The sequence below is a fragment of the Anarrhichthys ocellatus genome, unplaced genomic scaffold (assembly GCF_004355925.1).
Source record: "Anarrhichthys ocellatus isolate YVR2014 unplaced genomic scaffold, GSC_Weel_1.0 scaffold19, whole genome shotgun sequence".
Taxonomy (NCBI): Eukaryota; Metazoa; Chordata; class Actinopteri; order Perciformes; family Anarhichadidae; genus Anarrhichthys; species Anarrhichthys ocellatus.
Window position 1 is genome coordinate 5,444,088 of NW_022280049.1, and position 20,692 is coordinate 5,464,779.

The window sequence follows — 20,692 nt, forward strand, 5'->3', positions numbered from 1 at the left end:
TCTCTCTCTCTCTCTCTCTCTCTCTCTCTCTCTCTCTCTCTCTCTCTGTTATTTACTTATTTATTTATTTACATTTATTTATTCATTGTGGCTAAGAGCCTCCATTTCAAACTGGTACATGGATTTTGAAAGATGTGGGCTTCTACCAGACAGGTTAAGTAAGGAAAGATGCTGCAGTGCGGCATTATGGGAAGTGTGGTATCCAGTATTTTCTGAGCTTCACCATACAGACAGAAGTGTTTTTTTTGGGGTTTTTTTACAATGTGGTACAGATCCTTTTTTTAAACGTAAAGCAAAGGCTCCGAGTGCATCCTCCACCAGTGCCGGCAGCCTCCAGAGCAAGCATTACCATTTGAGAGTTTGGCACCGCCGTTGACGTGTTTTGATTCGGCGACACACCTGAGGCTGACGGCTGCACACTGTGATGCGTCGGAGAATTTGTCAGCGTCGTAGGAATCAAAACTGTGTTTTTGGCAGAGAGGTTTCGCAGTGACTTTGCAGTTTCTGAATAACAGAGTTGGGAGTCAAGTCCAAGGTCAGCAAAGTTTTGCTCAAGACAAGTTTAAAAGTTGATTTTAAGCCTCAAGCGCAACCAGAGTGCAAGTTTCACACCCGAGTGCCCAGCTCTGGGAATGCACTGCATATTTGTGTGCTTTTTCTGTGGAAAAAAATACATGATTTCTTTTGGTAACAAATGCTAAAAACATCTGCAGTATATAAAAAAAAAAAAGAGAGACTATAAGCAGGGGATTTCTGGCTGGACTCTAAGGACTCCCAGTTACTGAGGAATCAGATGCTTATAACAAAAACTGAAGCACCACTTTCAAGCTCCTGGTGCATTTCAATGACACGGGATACAGTAGTGCTCCAACAATGTTCCGTCAGTTTTCCCTAAGCATGTCATTTTTAATACTCGGAGGTGGCTCCGACAAAAATAGCTTTCATTTTCCACATCCATTAGTTTAGACTAAACAGCACCTCCAGGTGATGACACAAATACACTTCCTGCCACTTCACCGGGTCTCACATGGACTCGCTCTGATTAGCTGCTGAAATCGTTTGATGTCGCGCGGTGACAAGCGGGGTTGCGGTCCTGTACGGTACGACGCGATACTATACAGTGTTGTCTCAGGAGAACAAAAGAAAGTCTGTTATTTAGGTCCGCATAGGCCGCTGTGTGTTGCGGGGACGAGCGTATAAATATGACACATCCACTGGCTTCCAACGTTCACAAACTACACTTCTCAGCTGTTGCTATTCCATAGAAACATGTTCAACAAGCTAAAAATAGCAATTTGCTATGCGCGTGTGTGAAATGTGCCTCATCACAGATGGCCCGGAGCAATAAACACCAACGACGGGAGGACAGCATTCAGTCAGAACCCCCCCCCTGCTGCATTTTTCCTTGAAATCATGAAATAAACGCGCGACATGAGTAATGGCTCGGCACAAGTAAGAGATGATATCATTGTGTCGGCATGCAGATGAGCGGAGACGGAATGTTTTATTGCGCGCTTCGGAGATGTGGCAAAGACAAATTCGGCCATGTTGGAAGATCAATAACCGGCAATGTGTTTTTTGGAAGATGAGAAACTTGTCTTCTGCTCAAACAGTATTTTGACAGAGTAGACTATGTCCTTTTGGAAGTACAAATATGCAGATATACACACACACACACACTGACACAGACACACACACAGGCACACGCAGAGGAAACGTCATGACTGCTGCCTTAACAGTATTCAGCCATTTCAGCTGGACAGATGGCAATCCTGGAAGTATGACTCTGGAAATGTTTATAGGCCTATTTACAGAACAGTTCCTGTCCTGCCATAGCCTTCATACAACACACTGCTACAATATACATCTTGCAAATGTGAATTACCAGCGACTGAGAGCCATAAAACCTGATGTGCTATGTGGCATGTCAGCGAACATTGGCGAATGTGACAGAGCGCACTGGCTTACATGTGTGTATGGAAGGCGAACAATAATTCAGTGTGAGGAGATGAAAGCAATATGATTTTTTAAACATCGCTTAAAATCTCACTGCGTGTGCCACAGACTTGCTGCCACGGAAATGTTGGCGATAACACGTTCAATCACCGTTTCCCCGCAGCATTTGGGAAAAGATGTCGCCTCAATTTTAGACATAATGGGCGGTTGAAGAGCAGTAACATGGTGTGTATGCTGTCAAAAGACTGAAACAAGATCCCTTCATTCTTTACTTTTCCCAGTTTCTATCACAAAATGGGTTCTCGGGTGTTGTCTGTGTAATACTCACAGTTGAATTGGGAAGACTGGCTGGTGGCTAACATTTCTATATACTAAATTATTGCTGACATTCTGGCAGTTTTGGGCCAATACTGTCTGTCTTACAGATACTGGACTCCTCTCTCCCTTACAACTGGTCAGATTGTATAGAAGTCTATGAGAAAATGACTCTACTTCTTAATGGATTTATTACCTCAGTGAACATTGTAAACATGAGTTTATGGTCTCAATCGCTAGTTTCAAGTCTTCTTCAATACAGCATGATGTTCATTTAGCAAATGATGGTCCATTTAGAGTCAAATAGACCATAAAGCAGGGTATGCTTTAGGGCGGAGCTACCTTGTGATTGACAGGTCGCTACCATGGCATTGTCCAGTCTGGGAGTTGTCTGTGTTTTTGTCTTACAACTTAAACCTTTTCACAGTGAGTTTGCAGCTCATGAAAGTTAATTGTAACCTTTCTGGTGGGCTAAAAAGAAAACATACTTCGCACCAACCTCTTGTGTCACTTCGGGTTGAAAAAACCAAGATGGCGAACTCTAGTCTTCCTGTGCGTTCCAATTCACATACTACTAATACTAAGCATTTTTTACTATGTCCCAATACATAGTATGTCAAATGCAGTGTGCCAAAAATATCGGGATGCATGCATCCGTTCGCATTTAGCAGTGTGCAAACCAGCATGCCTTTCTGGCTTTTCTGACCCACAATCCTTTGCACAGCAGAGCAAGAGGGTCAAAGTGCAAGGTGCAATGTTATGAGGATGTTGTATGTCCCACATGAATGCAGACATGCAACAGTACGTACTTAGTCAGGGCAGCTGGAGTAACAGTGACTTCTCATATACAGTCAATGTGTACACAAACGAAAACATACCGACACATTCACGCAGGTGCATGCACACATGGACCTGAATAATTAATAATCTGCGGTCGCACACTTAGACGGGCGTTCACACATTAAACAAACATATGCGCGCACATTTGTGTTGGCAGCACTGTAATTAGTCCGTGCTCGCTTTTTGGAAGACACACTGAAAAGAGAGAGAGAGAGAGAAAGCAGCGGGGAGGAGGAGACGGGGCAGAAGGGGGAGTTATAGGGAAAGGGAGTGATAAATGATGGATTGAGAGAGCTCCAGCTAGACCCCGAGGTTACCAGTGTGAGGGAGTTACAGCTATCTAGCTCATTCCGTGGAGCTACAGATCTCATAATAAACATCACATGGGTAGTTTGGGCTGCCGGCTGCAGATTAAGCCAGAGCTGTTAGCTCTTTAAAGACTGCTCAATGCTGCAGCCAGCCAAGAACCTATTTATAGGGCGGCTGGAAGTGTATCAAAGCAGGTAGGAAGGGGAAGGCACCGGACAGGTGCCGTTTCCGAGCTGATTTATGTCCCTCAATCAGTGTAATAACAATAAACTGTCAACTAACATGCCACTTTTATTTGTAATTTATGGCACTGCTCTCCTAATAAAGCTTTGTTTATTTCTCCCCCCTGCCCCACCCTATCCCCGCCTCCTCCCCTCTGCTCCTCTCCGTCTCTCCGGTGCAGAGCTGCCCAGCAGTCCAGGTGGTCAGTTCACGTTCCGCCCGCTGCCCCCGCCTCCCCCGCCGCCGCACGCCTGCACCTGTGCCCGCCCGGCGCCCTACACCCAGGTCAGCCTGCAGAGGAAGACCATGCCGACGCGGTGCCAGGCCAGCCAGGGCGGCCAGGGGCCAGACACAGGCTCGAGCACAGACCAGGCACAGCTTCACAACAGCTGGGTGCTCAACAGCAACATTCCCCTCGAGACCAGGTAAGAAAATGCAGCAAATGTGCCTCCAAGGTTGTTTTTCACAATGGCCATTTATTTTTTTATTCAAACAAATGCACAAAAAGAGTTAATTTGGAACAAATAGTGAGGCTTCGTTCCAAAGATGCTTTCAGTCCAAAAGCGGTGGATATGTCATTTTGCAACAGCAACCCGCCAACTGAAAACATCCTCAAGGCAACCCGCCCCAATTCAACATCATGTCACTCTATTAAAGACATTCCTTTAATCTCACAAATGAGGCTCATTAGATTAGAGAACATGAGTTTGTCAGGAGTGTGGGTTAGTACACTCTCACAATTTCTTTAAAAATAAGAAAGAAAAAAAAGTCAGAGTGATTAAGAATGAATGTTGGACTAACGGATTTGTTAGGAAAGGACATGTTGTGCACTCGTACAGAGCAGTAAGTGGAACGCCACGCGGGCCTCTGGGGTATTATTACAGGACTTTGCGCACCATCAAAGTCGTAACGAATCTGCAGATCTTTTTGGCTCCTCATCATTTCCTTACCACCCACCGTCGACAGATTCACCAGGGGACCGGTGCCTCACAGTCTCTACTACCTAAAATAAAAGTGTATGTCAGTGCCGAGTAGCAATCCACTTTTCAGGAACACATTGTGATTCCACTCCTGATTGTACCGCCTGAGAATCCTTTTTTTTTTTTAATTTCCCAAATGCTTGGAGACGAGCCGCTGGAATTTCGTCCCATCAAACAGAATTAAGCATTCGCTCGCTGCATAAGTTATGGTTGATCAGAGAATTATTTAGGAGATCCTCATTTGTGAGGCTGCTTCGGAGAAGGAGCAGCAAGGTGCGAAAGAATACGTTTGCATGTTTGATGAGGGCTCGGTGCGGCAGCTGAGTCCTGGTGTTATGAGCGAGGATGAGATTGGCAGGCTGCCACACCAGAGGAAGAGGCTTTAATATGTTATGCATTAGGCCGTAATTAGATCTTACCTCATTTAAAGGAAGGGAAGAATAAAATTAGATTCAGTGACAATTTCAATTAATCATTAGCCAGCCATGACTATCAATGTCACAACTGCGTTGTGATTACAGTACTTGTGAAAATCCACCGTAAATATGATTCACGCTTTCTTTCTTTTTTTTGTGAGTGAGTTACAAGTCGTTCAGGCGATATTTGCCGCTCATGAAGAAGTCTCTCCCGAAGAGAGATGTGATTACAAAACACAATTTCCGCAGCGTCTCGGCATATTGGACGGTGCCTTCTTGTCTTGATACATTTTTCGCATTTGGGAATTTTTTAGTCAAATAAGTTTCATTTGATAGTGCGCTATTAGTTCTGAAACATAAAATGTAATCATCTGCACAGTCAATAGAATAGTGCCCCCTCATAACATAATTCAGATGTTATTAGCTCTTTTCTATCTCGCTTTTGGCGGTGGGGAAGACAAAGTCCTCGCTGCTTAACTGTTTGGGGTTGGATTTAATATTCAAGCACCCTCCTCTCTCTCTCTCTCTCTCTCTCTCTCTCTCTCTCTCTCTCTCTCTCTCATCTGTCACACTGCTAATCTAATGATTTCATATTTTTGCTCTCACCCTGACGCTGCCCGCTATCGGGCTCAATCTCAGGCGCGGGATTAAAGATTTATCAAGTATTTACAAAGTTGACATGGGGGCTCATGCTGACGGAATTAGAAGCGATGCCGTGACCTTAAACAAAAAATTGTTCAGTATCTCCTGCTGGCAAGTACACTTCCATATTCCTCGACGCGCCGGTTGACGAATCGGTATTGAAACGTATTGACGTTGTGTCAGCGGAGATTAAGATTGTTTGAAGTGCGCATAGATTTACTTCTCAGACTTGCATCCGTTATGTTTCCGGAGAGGCCGCGCTCGTGTAAGTGGAAGGCCGCAGATATGGGTGTTCGATATATCTGACTGGGTCTCATGCTGGGTGTGTTAAGAGGCATAACACATGTTGGGACTGTAATAAATTGACTGACGCCCTGCCTTCCCCCCCCCCCCCCCCTTCTATCTGTGAGAAATGTGGGACTACTTTGAATCACATGCTGTGCATGTGCAGCCACGCAACGAAAACTTTCATACAAGTGCATCTGCCTGTGCTGCATGCACGTAGACCTCCACACACACACACACACACACACACACACGCAGTCATCCGCACACATCCAGGTAGAGACAGCCCTTGGGCCGCAGACACCCACCTCCTGGAGAGGGGAGAACTCTCATTTTCTTGTCGTCTCGGGGGAAATCTGCCCTCTGATATGAATTCAGAGCTTCCTGGGCGTCGCCCCTGGATATTGTCTGAGGAGATCAAAGGCAGGCAGCTGGGGAAGAACAGTGAAGCGTTATTTTTTTATTTTTTTAAAGCGCCGCACAAGAAGAATAGAGTTCCACTGCTCGTTGACAAATGCAATTTCTTCAGCCGGATTGTGATCCCTTTTGCTCTGATCCACCTTCAGCAGAGCAATAAAGAGCATCGCAGTGGGAGCCGACCTGTGCGCCGGTGTCTAAAATGTGAGAACGCTCACCCGCGTTTGACATCTTTTTGTGTATGCTCGTCTTGTGGGGTGGGGGGCATCTCGGAACCGAGCTTTGTCTCTCTATATGTGTGTGTGTGTTTGTGCGTGTGTGTTTGTCCTAAATTTGTTTTGGCCTTTCAGAGTTGAACTGCCTTTAACCCTCAGGTGTTGCTCCATGTGCAGCCTCCTGTGTCCCCCATCTGACTCACAGCTTTCGGCCGATGCTGGATGGAGACAGGACGGGGGGGGGGGGGGCGCAGACAGTGAAGGATGGATGTCATCTGACTCTCTCTTTAAACTCAGACACAGTTCCATGGAAAAAGAGAAACACGGAGAAAGACAGGGGCTAAAGATGAACAAAAAGAGAGAATTTGAATTAATAAGCAAATTAAAATATCCATCTTACCCCAAATTACGTCCATTATTGAGACCTAAAAAATAAATATTTGAGTTAAAAATATCTGTCAATATGTTGAGTTGCTTTTAACGAATGCTTTTTATTTTTCCTCTTTTTTGTGCTTTATAATCTTGCTCTAATGTATGTTTTCTTTCTTAAAGTGCTTTAAAGTGCTTCTGTGTTGAAAAGTGCTACAGAAATAACCTTGTCTGGCCTCGCCTTGAGGTTATTTCACCATGCTTTCCTATGCTAATGAGTCAATCATTTTCTTGTGATTTGCATGACACAAGCGCTATGATCGGCTTTATTGTGACGTGCATCATGATACTGAAAACTCGTTTCCGGAACATTCTCGAAACACTCCCCCCAGAATTTGTCTCTTTGTCTTTTAAGAAGAATCCATCCTCCAGGCTGAATGACACAGGAAGATGGATGTGTTTTTGCTGTGCATGAGGGCAAACGGATGACGCGGTCTTGTGTCCGGCGTCGCTGCATGTCAGTCTGCTGTCTGGCCCTGCTTTAATGGCCTGTCCTCCGAGGGCCCTTCAGAGACCGCGGTCCCACCAGCAAGCCTGTGACCTCACACCCTTCGCAGCGCGGATGGAATAACACTCTGGCGAGCTGCGCGTCTGCCCCGACATATCGCACTCGCAGCCGGTATTAACACCCTCAGAGAGCACACGGTAACCTGGGGGCAATCATTGCTTGTCTGGGAATTCCAGGAGCTCCGGGATATATATATATATATATTTTGTTATAAAAAATACACGCACACACACTGCAGAGGGTAAAAAAATAAACCAATGAATCATACCTGCTTTTTTTTTTGATGCTTCGCCAACACAGCCTTTGTTTCCCCCACACCATCAGTCTTTGGTCCTTTCTTTGATGGAAGTCAATGTGGCCAGAACAAGCTGAGACTGCTTATAATTGGCGGCCCAGACTGTTATTTTCCAAATTGCCTCATTTCCCAAACCCACGAATATTTCTGCTTCCTCGTCTGACACCGTCCAACCCTCGTCCTCCATTATCCGAACGCAATATAGATGAAATGCTACCTAGACTAATTGCCCTTCAGCTTACTTTCCTATCATCATCCGCCATCTAGCGCGCTCTTTTTCATAATGAAAACGAGGCTCGTCTCCGTTTAACTAATACGGCCGTATAACTTAAGTAGTCGCTTTGATGAGTCAAAAAAGGAATAGGTAAGTCATTGATCCTCGGCTGCCAGGGCTTCTCCATTCTCTTTGATATCAGTGCTGCTCTGCATCACAGTAGCTGCTCATCATGTTGCATGATGAGAGGCACAAATTTGGGCTTCGTCTCTGATGAGGGACTTGGACTGAATGAGATGCTTATCATCTCATATTCTGCGGCTGATACATTATCTATATAGCGTGCTGTGGGGTGTATTACGTAGATTGTTTTCTATAACGTCCGCTCTTTAAAATTGTCACATGCTCACCTCGAAGAAACAAATTTGTGGTGGGACATGATCTAAATTGCAAGTAAAGTCATAGCGCTTTGGGATTTCCTTAGACTACTTTTCTTCCTCAATTTTAGCTTTCGGGATTAATCTTTAATGATGCATCGCCTGCGAGTTTTAAGAGACCACTTAAATTAAAAGCACACAAATGCGGCCAAACATGTGGGATATGAAGGGCTTAGTTTGGGACAGCGCTGAGAGCTTTTTTCTCAACAGGTGAGGTTAGAGAGGGCTGTATCTACCATGGCAGTGGTAAAGTAGAGCAGTCCGTCCTGTGTGTCATATTTGAATCCTTAGCCAGCCTCTATGTGTCATTTAGAAAAAGAGGGGGTCTCCTCTAAAATCTCACCACCTTGGGGGCCCGTTAAATGAGTTTCAGTCAGGCGTACTTCAGAGCGAGGCTGAACTCCGCTGAGTGCAGATTATTATAAATAGAAGCAGAATAAGATGCCAGATAACTCAAGTAAGATGATGTCCGTGCTAAGCTAATTGGTGAAGGATTAAAGCGCTGTCCTACGATAAGATATTGTTTCCAAATTCACTATATCATCTACTTAATGAGACAAAAACAGTGGTCCCAGAGGTGGCAGGTAGTTTGTGTGGACGCACTGTGTGCTGGGGCTCCGTCTCCTTAAGAATAGGACCGACATTAATCGTCCTTTTACTCAACTGCTCCAAATAGTAACAATTATAGCTTACCAACTATAACTTCCAGCATGGAAAGAGTATGGAGGGTGGTGTAATGGCCGGAGGTTCTCTGTCTGTCCATCCGTAATATCTCAGGGACGCCTTAAGCTAAATTCTTCAAATTTGGCACCAACGTCTACTTGGAATCAAGAATGAACTGATTAGAATTTGGTGGTCAAAGGTCACTGTGAACTCGCGAAACACATTTTTTTGGTCGTAACTACAGAATTCGTGTGCTAAGTAACTGTCAAACAGGATAAAATGATCAAGTGTTGACATTTTGGGCAAACATTGGATGTAACCTGCAAGATGACTGGTTGGTACATGAAAAACCATAAAGGGTTTTCTGGCCTTTCCAAAGGAGACAAAATGTATGAAATGGATTAAACAGTGTGTTTGTATCAGCTCTAATGTCAGCTGCAATCATTAGCATGCCCAGCTAACAAGTAGCCCAACACTGTTACTCCCCAAGGCCAAGGAGCACATCATCAAGTAACTGCATTAGTTTGTGTAGTTACAGGTTCTAGCAGACGGTTCAGGGCTTAGGTTAGCGTTATAGCAGCTCTGTCCTGTCCTGCTCTTTATTGGATTTGGGGAAGTTTACACTCCAGCAACCCCAGCCATCATCATCTGAGCCTTTTCTCTTGTAGCAGTAAAAGTGAAATCATATTTTTAACAAGTAAGCTAAACAGCCAGACAGGAAGCTAAATGAACTATAGCTAGACCGTTGTCTTTTCAAATGAATAAACGTAAACATTGTAGGCTGCAACTCTGCCGTGAGGGCTGGGAGATGGGGTTAACGGAAGCGCTAGTCCGCTTACTCTATGTGCTCCATGGATGCGAAAGATCAACAGAAGATCCGGACGATTCTATCTGAATTGTTCTTACTCGGAAGTCAAACTCTTTTTTGCTCAATGCACCACTGAGCAACTTCCAAAGGAATGAACGGGGCGCCGCCTCCAACCCTGTGCCCGCTTTCTTTTTTTTTAAGCGTCCCCGTGCTTGTGGCCGTCAAACTTTCCAACTCCTCCAGAGTCAACAGACTTGGACTTATTTCACCCCTGTCAGCAGCTATAACCCCATTATTCATGTATTCATATCTAAATTGTGCAATACTGACTTAACTGTATATATCATTCAACTGTGCAATACTCTGGCGTTAATACTGCATTTATACTGTATAATTTAAGTAATATTCATATTCATACCATTCCTGCATTTTAAACCCTTAATCATAGATCCCACTGACAGCATTAATATTGTTAACACTACTGTTTTACAGACATGTTTTCACATATTTTCTATTTCAATTTTTAAATTTATTGTTGTTAGTATATTGTAGTACAATGCACACATTTTAAATACTTATTTCTATTTTCCTTATGACTTTGTTTGTATGTAGCCCCCCTGGGACCAATAAAGTGTTTCTGATATGATTTACAGTCATAGCAGCAGCAACTTAAGGAGGAGGAGATCATCGAACGGTCAATGAATGAATTCCTTCTTTGTGTTTCTCCCGCAGACACTTCCTGTTCAAGCAGGGCTCTGGGTCATCGGCTCTCCTGTCAGGGGCGGGGCAGGGTTACCCTCTGACCTCCGGGACAGTGTACTCCCCTCCGCCCCGGCCTCTCCCGCGGAGCAGCGTGACCAGACCGCTGTTTACCTTCAACAAGCCTCACCGCTGCTGCAACTGGAAGTGCACGGCCCTGTCCGCGTCGCTCCTCACTCTCACCCTGGCCCTGCTGCTCACCTACGTCATCGGTGAGTCCCGGCACGCGTTAAACCACCGAGCACGCCGTCGTGCATAGCTGCGCAGGAAGATTTGCTTTTTGTTTGCTCTGATTTTTTTTTTTTTTAAATCTACATTTTCAAAAAAGATGGCTACAGAGGGGCAGTGGAGGATTGTCAAGACACTGCCTAATTAATTAGAAAAGAATCAATAGAAACAAATAGGGATCTTTACACACATGCAATGTTGCAGGTTTCAAAGGGTAAAAAAACTACAGGAACATAAAAAAAGAAGAAAAAAAACACAGTAGAGGAGAGGAGATCGATAGGGATCAAAGCGGGACTTCTGAAAATGTACTACTACTACTTACTCTGAAGGAGTTGGCTTTAAACACAGCAGGCTATGTATTCTAAATGTGATCCTCTGTAGAATAGTCTGAATTGTAAATTAGCTATCCTGGACTAAAGCGCACAAAACTGGCCTTTACTCCGTGATGAATGCACACATCCAGGAAGTACTAACTCATTCATTGTTTTTCTGTCCAGCTCACACACCCACGATTACACACACCTTAGTACTTTTCTACCTTTTTTTTTTTCCAGCCTTTTTCCAGCCTTGTTATTTATGAATCTATCCAATTCATGACCTTATTGTCCGTGCGCTTTTTTTAATGTTTATTTTTACTTGTTTCTTAAATATTTACCTTTATCTTATTTGATCACAATTCACATTAGTAGCAGTGTAAAGGGTGGTGAACACTTCCTCCACCACTGACTATTACAGTTATGCAGATTTTAGGAGTCATACTAATTTAGTAACTCATTTGCATCTTTAAAATTCAAGAAAGTTCCAGGGGTTGTTCTGCAGTCTGGAAGATCGCCTGCAGAGTTTGTCAAAGTCAAATACCCGATTCATTCATCGATCCCCTACGATTGCAACCGACTCCCTCTTCATCGTCAACCTTGGCCCGGCCCTCCACCCTCCGGCACATCGCCTACCCTCCTCCAGCCAGATATCCCAACCCTCCGCCCGGGCCGGTTCATTCCCCTCCTATGGCGGCGCTCAAGGTCACGGCGGAGCAGGCGGGGGGGGGGTTCGCATTAATCACACACGGGCACACATCACAGACAGACATCAGGCACGCACACCGGCGAATCCATGCAGATTAATCCCCAGGCCGAACCCGCGCTATTCCATTAATGTCCCGGCCCCGGTAATTAGTGCATTAGTGAGGAGCGTGAGCGATGACTCGGAGACGACACCACCTTTTAATTGGTGTCATGCTCCACTCCTGCTTGGCAATGATCGATCTCCGTGTTGACATCGCCACGGCAACCGCGCCCAAGACGTATGGGATGTACCAGCGCAGATGATAAGTTGGCCCTGTACATCAAAGATGTCCAAATAGCAAGATTAAAGTGGTCGTGGACTTAATGTCTGTGTCTAGGGGGGACAGGTTGAGACACAGGCCACCAGATGATTAGGTTCCCTCATTACATAACGACTCAGTCATCGTAAAGGATTCATTAACAGCCACTCACGGGATGAGAAGAAGAAGAACAATCATTATCCCCCAGTAGTTTTGCTCTTTTTCATCTTCATCAAACAACAGCCGTGCTGATTTTTATTGATTTTGAGTCGGTCTCTCATTAAATCAGGTTGTTATTGAATATTAATTCTCATCATCATAGTCATTATAATAAGAAACTGAATTAATTGTCTCATTCGAGCAGTATTAAAAAATATGATAATGAATCATCTTTTATTCCGAATATAATCAGCTCCTGCTGGTTATTCTTGTTAATTGGGACATATTTAATATTATTTCCCCACTGAACAAGTTTCTCAGCAAATAACAATACATGTATCTTGCTTATTACATTTATTATTCATGTATCTGTCATTTTTTTAATGTATAAGACCAACCTTGTGCAAGCAGAGCTCAAACCATCGCTTAATGACTTGATTTGACCGTCAACACAATTAAAATTTTCAGGCTCAAATACAAAATATTCCTTTTTTTCAGCTCCTCAGTTATGACGATTTGCTACTTTTCTTTGTCGTGTGTCATATTAAAGTAAATATCTTCAGGGTTTTGGAGTGTTGGTCGGACATAATAGCAATATGACTGCATTATCTTACATTTAAAGACCAAATGATTAATGGATTCATCGAAAAACAATGATAGCTAGATTGACAGATAACAAAAAAAAGTGGCTCGTATTTTCATGAACAGCCACAACTTGTAAGTAGGTAACTTTTAGTGTGTGTTATCTGTGAGCCGTGATACTGCAGAGGCCTCTTCCTGAATTAAGACATTTGCAACACACACAAAAAAAAGACATATTCCTTTACAGTCGTGCCAAGCTGCAGCCCGACGTTTGAGAATGCCGGAGATGCTTCTCCTCCTCGGAGAAAATCACGATGGAGCAGCTGTTACATTTGGCTGAGTCTTCATCTTCTTCTCATGACGCTCAGCCAAACTTCACACTTCTCGCCTCGCTCGTCCGTGGCTCAGTGTGTAGCGCGTGGAGGTGCGCCGTGACCGGTATGGTGGAACAGCGAGGTTCATAGTTCAACAAACAAAATCTGACTTTGATGATTTGCAGCAAAAAAAAAATATTGTTCTTGACAGTTCGGGATCCACCCTCGGAATCACTGCCAGTCCTTTAAGCTCTTTGTGTAAGTTACGGGTTTTACTAACTTGTTGGAAAAGTAACCCGGCAAACGATGAAGCAATAATATGATGTCTCAAATTAAGGTTTCCAATTAGCACAATAATAGGAGGATGCGTGATTGCGGAGATAATGCTGTGCCTAAGTGATTGCAGTGCACTGTATGCCCCCTGTTGTGATTAGCTAAGGCAGGCCTCCTCTCTGTCTTTACTGCCCTCTTTCCTCTCCTCCCATACCCACCCCCCCCTCCCGGTGCTGCGGGGCCTGCATATAGCTTTGTTAATTTGTTTATCTCCCAACGTACCCCTCCCTCCTGCAGTCGCGACTTGTTATTAAGCACAACACGGCCATCAGATATGAGCAGCAGGCATTATGGTAGCGAACGGGGCATTTAAGGAGAGATAGAGGACAGATTAAGATTGCATCTGTAATCTTGAAGAATATTGCTACTGACAGTAACTCATTTTACTATTCTAAGCCTCGTTTGAGTTCTGCTTCCGTAAAAAAACAAAACAAAAAAAACCCGACCTGCCTACTATTGCTCTATCATGTAGTCAAAAAAAAAAAGAAGAAGAAGCTAATTAGAGTATTTTCTGCATTAATGAATGTCTTGCTGTTTTAAACAGTTACAACCCTGGGTTGTTGAGTCAAATATGAGGAGAGGGCGGAACGTGTTAGTTATGAAAGATAATCATCTCTATGGCAACAGGCAGAAGCCTCTGATGCATTGAAATGAGCGAGTCAAAAGCACCCCGCAATCAAATAATCACCTCCAAATCTCATTTCACTTGCACACACACAGCGACACATTGCACCCTCTTTATTTTTTGAAATATTTATTTTTTTGCAACAACAAAGACACCGGAGTGGCATACAGATATGAAGGTAGGGGCGGATTCAAGTTAATGGCATCTACAGTATGTAATATTGAACTAGAGAGAGTAACTGTGGGGGGAAGTGTGGACAGCGTACACTTTAAGCTGAGATCTTCTTTATAGTTCTGTTGTGCAATACGTGCTGCTTCAGGGGTCCTGGCGGTTCCATAAAGAACCAAATGAGTCGTTAGTGGCTTTAAGTTCATTACTTTCACGCTATTTCTTTCAGTAAATCTGCTCTCACAGTTTGATGGCAATTCAAAGCATCTGCCTTAAAAGTTAGCCATTATTCACAGGGGGTCAAATCGAGTACACTCTGCGAAAGTGTGTGTGTGTGTGTGTGTGTGTGTGTGTGTGTGTGTGTGTGTGTGTGTGTGTGTGTTTGTGGCGTCTGTGCGTTCATTAGAGCTGCAATAATGATCGTTTCCATTACCAATAAATCCTAACCCGATTGTTTTGGTTCCTCGGAGCCTGAGGTGACGCCTTCAAATGTCTTGTTGTGTTCAACAAACAGTCAAAAGGATATTTAGTTCACAACAATATCAGAGAAAACAGCACATTGGAAGCTGCCGCAGCAAATGTTTGGCTTTTATTGCCTGCAGAATTACACAAATTATTCACTGATTATCAAAATAATTGTATTTATTTTCCGTCAACCCCACTAATTGATGAAGTAGGCACTTGTATCAGTTTGAATGTTTATGTAGGTAGCCTAGAATAATCCTGAAACGGTTTTATCCACTAGTGAATTGGCACAGATTCATTGATCCATGAACAATATGAGCAATTTTGATCGATTGACAATGTAAGTAATTTATAAATCAAAAAAGAAATTCTGCTTTCAGATTTTTAAATGTGATAATTTACTGTTTTATGTCATTCTAAATGTAACAGTCTTTGGTTGGACAAAACCAGCAAAGTTGAAGATTTGAAGAAGGATTTTCTTTATATTTGATCAATCAATTAATCATCAAACTGATTAATTAAGAATTTGAAATACCAGACTATGTGCTCGGTGGCTGGAAGTGAATAGCAGTACTTAAGTCTCTCCCTCTTGATCTGGATTTCTCCTCCAAATGTCCTCTCCAGCCTGGTCTGTCTCAAGGCACCGCGCTGATTATAGCTTATAATGAATTAAGTGCTCGTTCTTTTCTATGGTGTTGACCACCCTGGATAACAAGTTGAAAAATTACAACTGGGATCTCAGTAGCACATTATGCCAACGATACATTACGGCAAGAAGACATTTACGCCGACACGCGCTCACATTTAAAAACAATATGTATGACGTTAAGGATCTGTGGAGACCTTGGAGCATTATTATTAGACATGATTCTTTCTTTATTTTCATTTTAGCCCTTTACATCACAGAAACACTGAGAGACAACCACAACCACTGCACTACGTAAGGCCTCATCTAAGTCCGTGCTCATAGACAATTAACCACAACATCCAGACAGAAAGGTCACCCCCAAAATGCTAAAGACACAGGTAGCGAGAAAAGCTAACATTTGCAAATAATATCAAATAAGCCACCTACAGTTCTTGTATCGTTTTTGTGAGAGCCATGTGTGACCACAGAGGTAACGCGATGGGAAACATAATAATTTTTCACTCCTTCAGCTGCTGCATCTTCTGACAGTCACACGAGAGGCTGCAGTGTAAACACCGGCGTTTGCTCCAGCCTGCTCTCACTGTCGCTGTGCTAATATGAGTGCGTTGGCAGTGATGTATTGAACAATCTTGTCAATCATTAACCACGTTGTGAGGTGGACAAATGATTTATGACAGCGTTTAACATGTTTGATGTGGAAAAAAAAATATATATATATATTCAGGAAGATCTTGCCTTAGACACCAGGAAAGCAGTGATGTGAGAAAAATACTGTTCATGTAAACTGAATGTAAATTCAGTCAGGAGAACATTAGTGGAACAGCCTTAAGCTGTAGGTGTCCGTCAAAAGACTTGTGCTAAATTGGTTTGTTTTCTCCACAGATTCAGGTTTAAAAGTAATTAGTGTAATACATAAATTAACAACAGCTGAACATTTTAATAGGTGTTTGACTTAATTAGGAGCCAAGAACAAAAAAAATGAATGGCAGCCCTCTTTCTGCTGGAACCCCCATGTTAGGATGCAAATGGTTCAGTCCGCCCCTGCGCTGTTTGATTTGACTGTGCGTAAGCGCGTATTTCATGGCGTATTTAGCTAGCGTTAACTGCGTCGATGTTGCGTTACTGTCGACCCATATTCAAGGCGGCTAGTTAGCAGGGAAAGACGAAAGTGAAGAGGGAAACGAGAAGCTAAAATTAGCGAAACGTTTCTGTCAAAGGAGACATGAATTACTAGGTAAGCTGTGCACTAGTTTCATCTGCTTTGATTTAAGCTAGCTCTGATGACGTTAACAGCTCTGGTGGGCTCGTTTCGTTGGCTGTGGACATCTGTTTAGATTGGGATTTGGTCTGTTTATGAGATCCAGACAGAAAGCCCAAGAAGCAGTTTTAGAAAGCAAAAAAAAAAAAGAGGGCAACGTAAATTAACAATTAGCTTTTAATTACTTCCAAATACAGCCAAGAAAGGCCTTCCAATTTGTGTGTGTGTGTGTGTGTGTGTGGGGGGGGGGGGGAACAATTGTGACTAGTGATCGGTGGTTCATCACACTGGCTCACACAAAATCAATTTATGTTTACTGCCTGGTCGGTTGAATGAACCTGGCTCTCAACTTGCATAACTAGCAGCTGTTGTGTAGACGGGAGAGCTGTTAGCTGATGAAAGTACCTGAGGAAAGCAGCTGATGTCTTCTCAGAGAGTTGCTGGATTTGTTGCACAGGCTCTTTTTCTCCTTCTCCTTTTTCTCCTTTTTCTTTTTTTAAATAAAAGCGCTCAAGGGCTCTGAAAAGTTTTTCAAATCTTGTGACAAAGTTGCAAACACTGGAGAAGAGCAGAGGAGTGTGGAGTTGAGGGCGGATGGATGAATTTATAGTGGTACATGTTTACAAAACAGTGATGATATTATCAGATGGTATATGTGTCCACTTTAGACTAAGTTTATATTGTGAGAAAAACTTCTATACATTACCACGGAGAGGTCAGCAGCAGGTCCCCTACCATGTCATGCAGTTGATATTTTATTATGCAACACAATAAACCTACATCCTGTCTCAGATATACATATATATATATATATATATATATATGTATATATATATATATACTTGAGTTACTGTCAAAAGAATACTTTAACAACAGATTTAGACTCATTACAGAATCAAAATCAATTTGAAGAGTCAGTCAGATATTGTGACCGTAGGAAAAGCACAGCAATAAAAAATTCTAATTATTGATAGATGACTTCTATTTAGCCGCGGCAGGTTCAGGGACCTGCTGCTGTGCATGTTGGCTCACTTGTCACGGCTTACTGGGACACTTGAATAGATCAGAGCCGTTGTTATTGTTCTTGTTCGTCACCTCTACTTTCCTGCCATGACATGTTAAAATGTCTGCTATGGGAAAAAAAGGCCGACTGTCTTGGTGACAAGGGAACAAAAACTACGCATCACTTGGAGTGTCAGAGTTGTTTTGTCCCGTTGACAAGACAACAACCAGCATCCTCGATCCGCCGATTAGAAGTAGTATTCCTGGCCACAGAGTGCTGTTGTGTACAGTATCTTGGATTGAGTAATGCTGTTGTCGCTTGGTAGTGGTAGCTGCCATTGCATAAATGGTTTAACCACAGCAAATGTATTTTGTCTCACAGTATGTATTGTCATATATACTACTGTCAGACATAAGGGAACATAGGCTTCTTTGGTCTGAGGCTGGTAGTGATCCAGCACCGCTTTCTCTCGTGCCATATAGCCGGCGAGCTCTGTCCATCTTCCGCACCAGTGCTCCCGGCTCCTCTTGTTGCAGTGTTTCAGTAAACACGCATACTATAGCAATGGAGGCAGAGCGTTACCTTTTGTTTCTTCTTTCTTTTAACTAAAGGTACTCACAGTAAATCAGGACTTGGCTGCTGTAGCTATCATTCCAATTACGGAGTAACTCGGTTACAAGCGGTATCAGAAGTAGTACAGTATTTCATATTTTATCAAACTCGTTTTTCATAAGTTTCAGATTCAGTCTTTATGTGCAAAGTAATTAAGGAAGTGTCCCAACGGCAAGACAGGTGTGCAAGGAACAAAGAAGCGAGGCCTTTCTGAACAAAGCCATGTGGAAGAAAAGACATGCCCAAAATAAAAGGATAGTCCCAAGTCCTTCAGTAAATTGGAAAAGCTGAAATGTGCTGATTCACTCTGCTGGAGATCTGCCACTTTTATTCAGTCTGAGCTGCTGTGCCCCGAGTCCAATCAGACGGCACAGTCTGCAGGCCATCGAGCACACACTGTACTCTGTGATGGCTGCACTGAGTATAGGAAGAAATGCTTCTCAAGATTTCGGAACGTTTAGCGACATCAGTTCCCGAAGATATAGGTATAGGCGGTAAAGAGCGCAATGCAATGAATGCAAAATTATGGAAACTTACCAGGCTGAGATGATAATATCCTCGGTGGACTGAACAGGATGGCAGTCTGGTGTGTTAGCAGGTGGTGGGCAGGAGGCCATAGCTTGTGCACGGAGGTAAACGTCAGAACGTCAGCCGAATCCGGTGTCGGGCATGAAGCTGCCGAGGTGTCGAGTTGGGCCGGCCCTAATGAAACGTTACCTTCTCCCAAAGGGAGTTTTTTTTTTCTAAAAACAGGTGGTCGTCTTGTTTGCCTGGGATCAGCAGCGATCATCTTCATTGTGCAACTCTTGTCAAGGAGGGCAACTGGCAACCAATTATCTACTCAGCAGCAATGCTGAGTCGGTAGGATCGGCTGCTACAACTTGTTTCCAGTAGGGTCTGGATGCTGTAACCCTTTCTATTAGGAGTGCACTGGCTCGGCACAGTACAGTGTTGGACACTGTCACACGGTGACTCAATCACAGTGCAGCACCGTGTGTTGGCTTTATTCTCTTTGTCTCAACACATTAGTTATAGCTCACACCGAGGGGGCTTTCACCTTGAGTCCCTGTGTGTGCACTTATGCACAAGTGTGTTTTAGGGTACTGTACGTGTGTATGTACTCTAAACTCAAGGCTCATTATTTTCTGTTTCTACTTTATAAAATGAAAGAAGTGGCAATTTAATTGTTTTTTTGTTATTGTAACACCATATTATTAAAATCATTTTTATTTTTTTCATGTTTCCGACTCTAGTGCGTAACCGGTAGCACATTTGTGTTTCTTCCTCATTTTTCTCCTCACTTTCTGTTCATGGACGCCTTTCCCTGCTCTTGTTTACTGTAAACAGGGGTGTTGTTCAGTGTTCTTGCAGAAAAGAAGGCAACATATTTTGGGCGCATGAGGACAGAATTTTTTTGGTGAAACAAACTGTTCCGCTCCTTTTACAAAATGTTGGGGAAAATCTGTAAAACAAACAACAACCAAACAAACAGAAAAAAAACAGTGACCCTTACATGCCTGCGTATCTGAGTCCAAATGTGTGTGTGTGTGTGTGTGTGTGTGTAAGCGTGCGTGTGCACATGAAAGTGCGTGGGTAACTTTGTGATTGCGACTGTGTGTGCTTCTGTGTGTGTGTGTTTCCTCCTCAGCCCCAGCTTCTTTCAGCCAGCTGCTTCATGCCTCATTGGGGTCGGTATTGATTGGTCCAGTTTCTCTTTGTTTTCAGTCGTCTGATTCAGCTCTAAGAAACCCGCTGGCCTTTGCTAAAACTGCCCTAACAGCTACAGGAGCCTTTGGTAAAATTGCTTTAAATGGCTAGACAGACTCTGGTCAAGAAAGCTCTGAATAGCGAGAGAGCCCTTTTGGTAAAATGTCTCCAGAAGGTCAGAGAGGCTGCAATGAAAATAGCCTCAATAGCACCGATATTTCAACAGGCCAGATGCTCTCAAACGCGTGCACACGGATGTGCACCACATCTCAAAAAAAAACTTTTTATTTCTCCTCTCTATTACACTTACGCACACACAAATGCAGTGACACGCCCACGCAGAAACACATGGAAACTGTGCGGTACGTGACTGAACGGTAGTTGTGATTCGCAGTTGTTTTTTTTTTGACGCTGAATGCCGGAGGGGGAATCTTAACATGGCGCCGCTCCCCTCCTCATTTAGCACTATTCTGTCTGTTGTAACATGAGTCAGCTTTCAGAAAAGGACCAGATCAGTGAGAGAGAGAGAGAGAGAGAGAGAGAGAGAGAGAGAGAGAG

At 43.4% G+C, this 20,692-nt stretch overlaps 1 protein-coding gene across 1 annotated transcript in view; it reads left to right on the forward strand.

Moving 5' to 3' along the window:
• tenm1 (teneurin transmembrane protein 1) overlaps window positions 1–20,692 on the forward strand; it is a 174,446-nt gene that overhangs the window by 56,158 nt on the left and 97,596 nt on the right. The window contains 2 exon segments of the mRNA XM_031858162.1: window positions 3,824–4,067; window positions 10,684–10,922. Of these exon segments, the coding sequence (XP_031714022.1) occupies window positions 3,824–4,067; window positions 10,684–10,922 (483 nt within the window).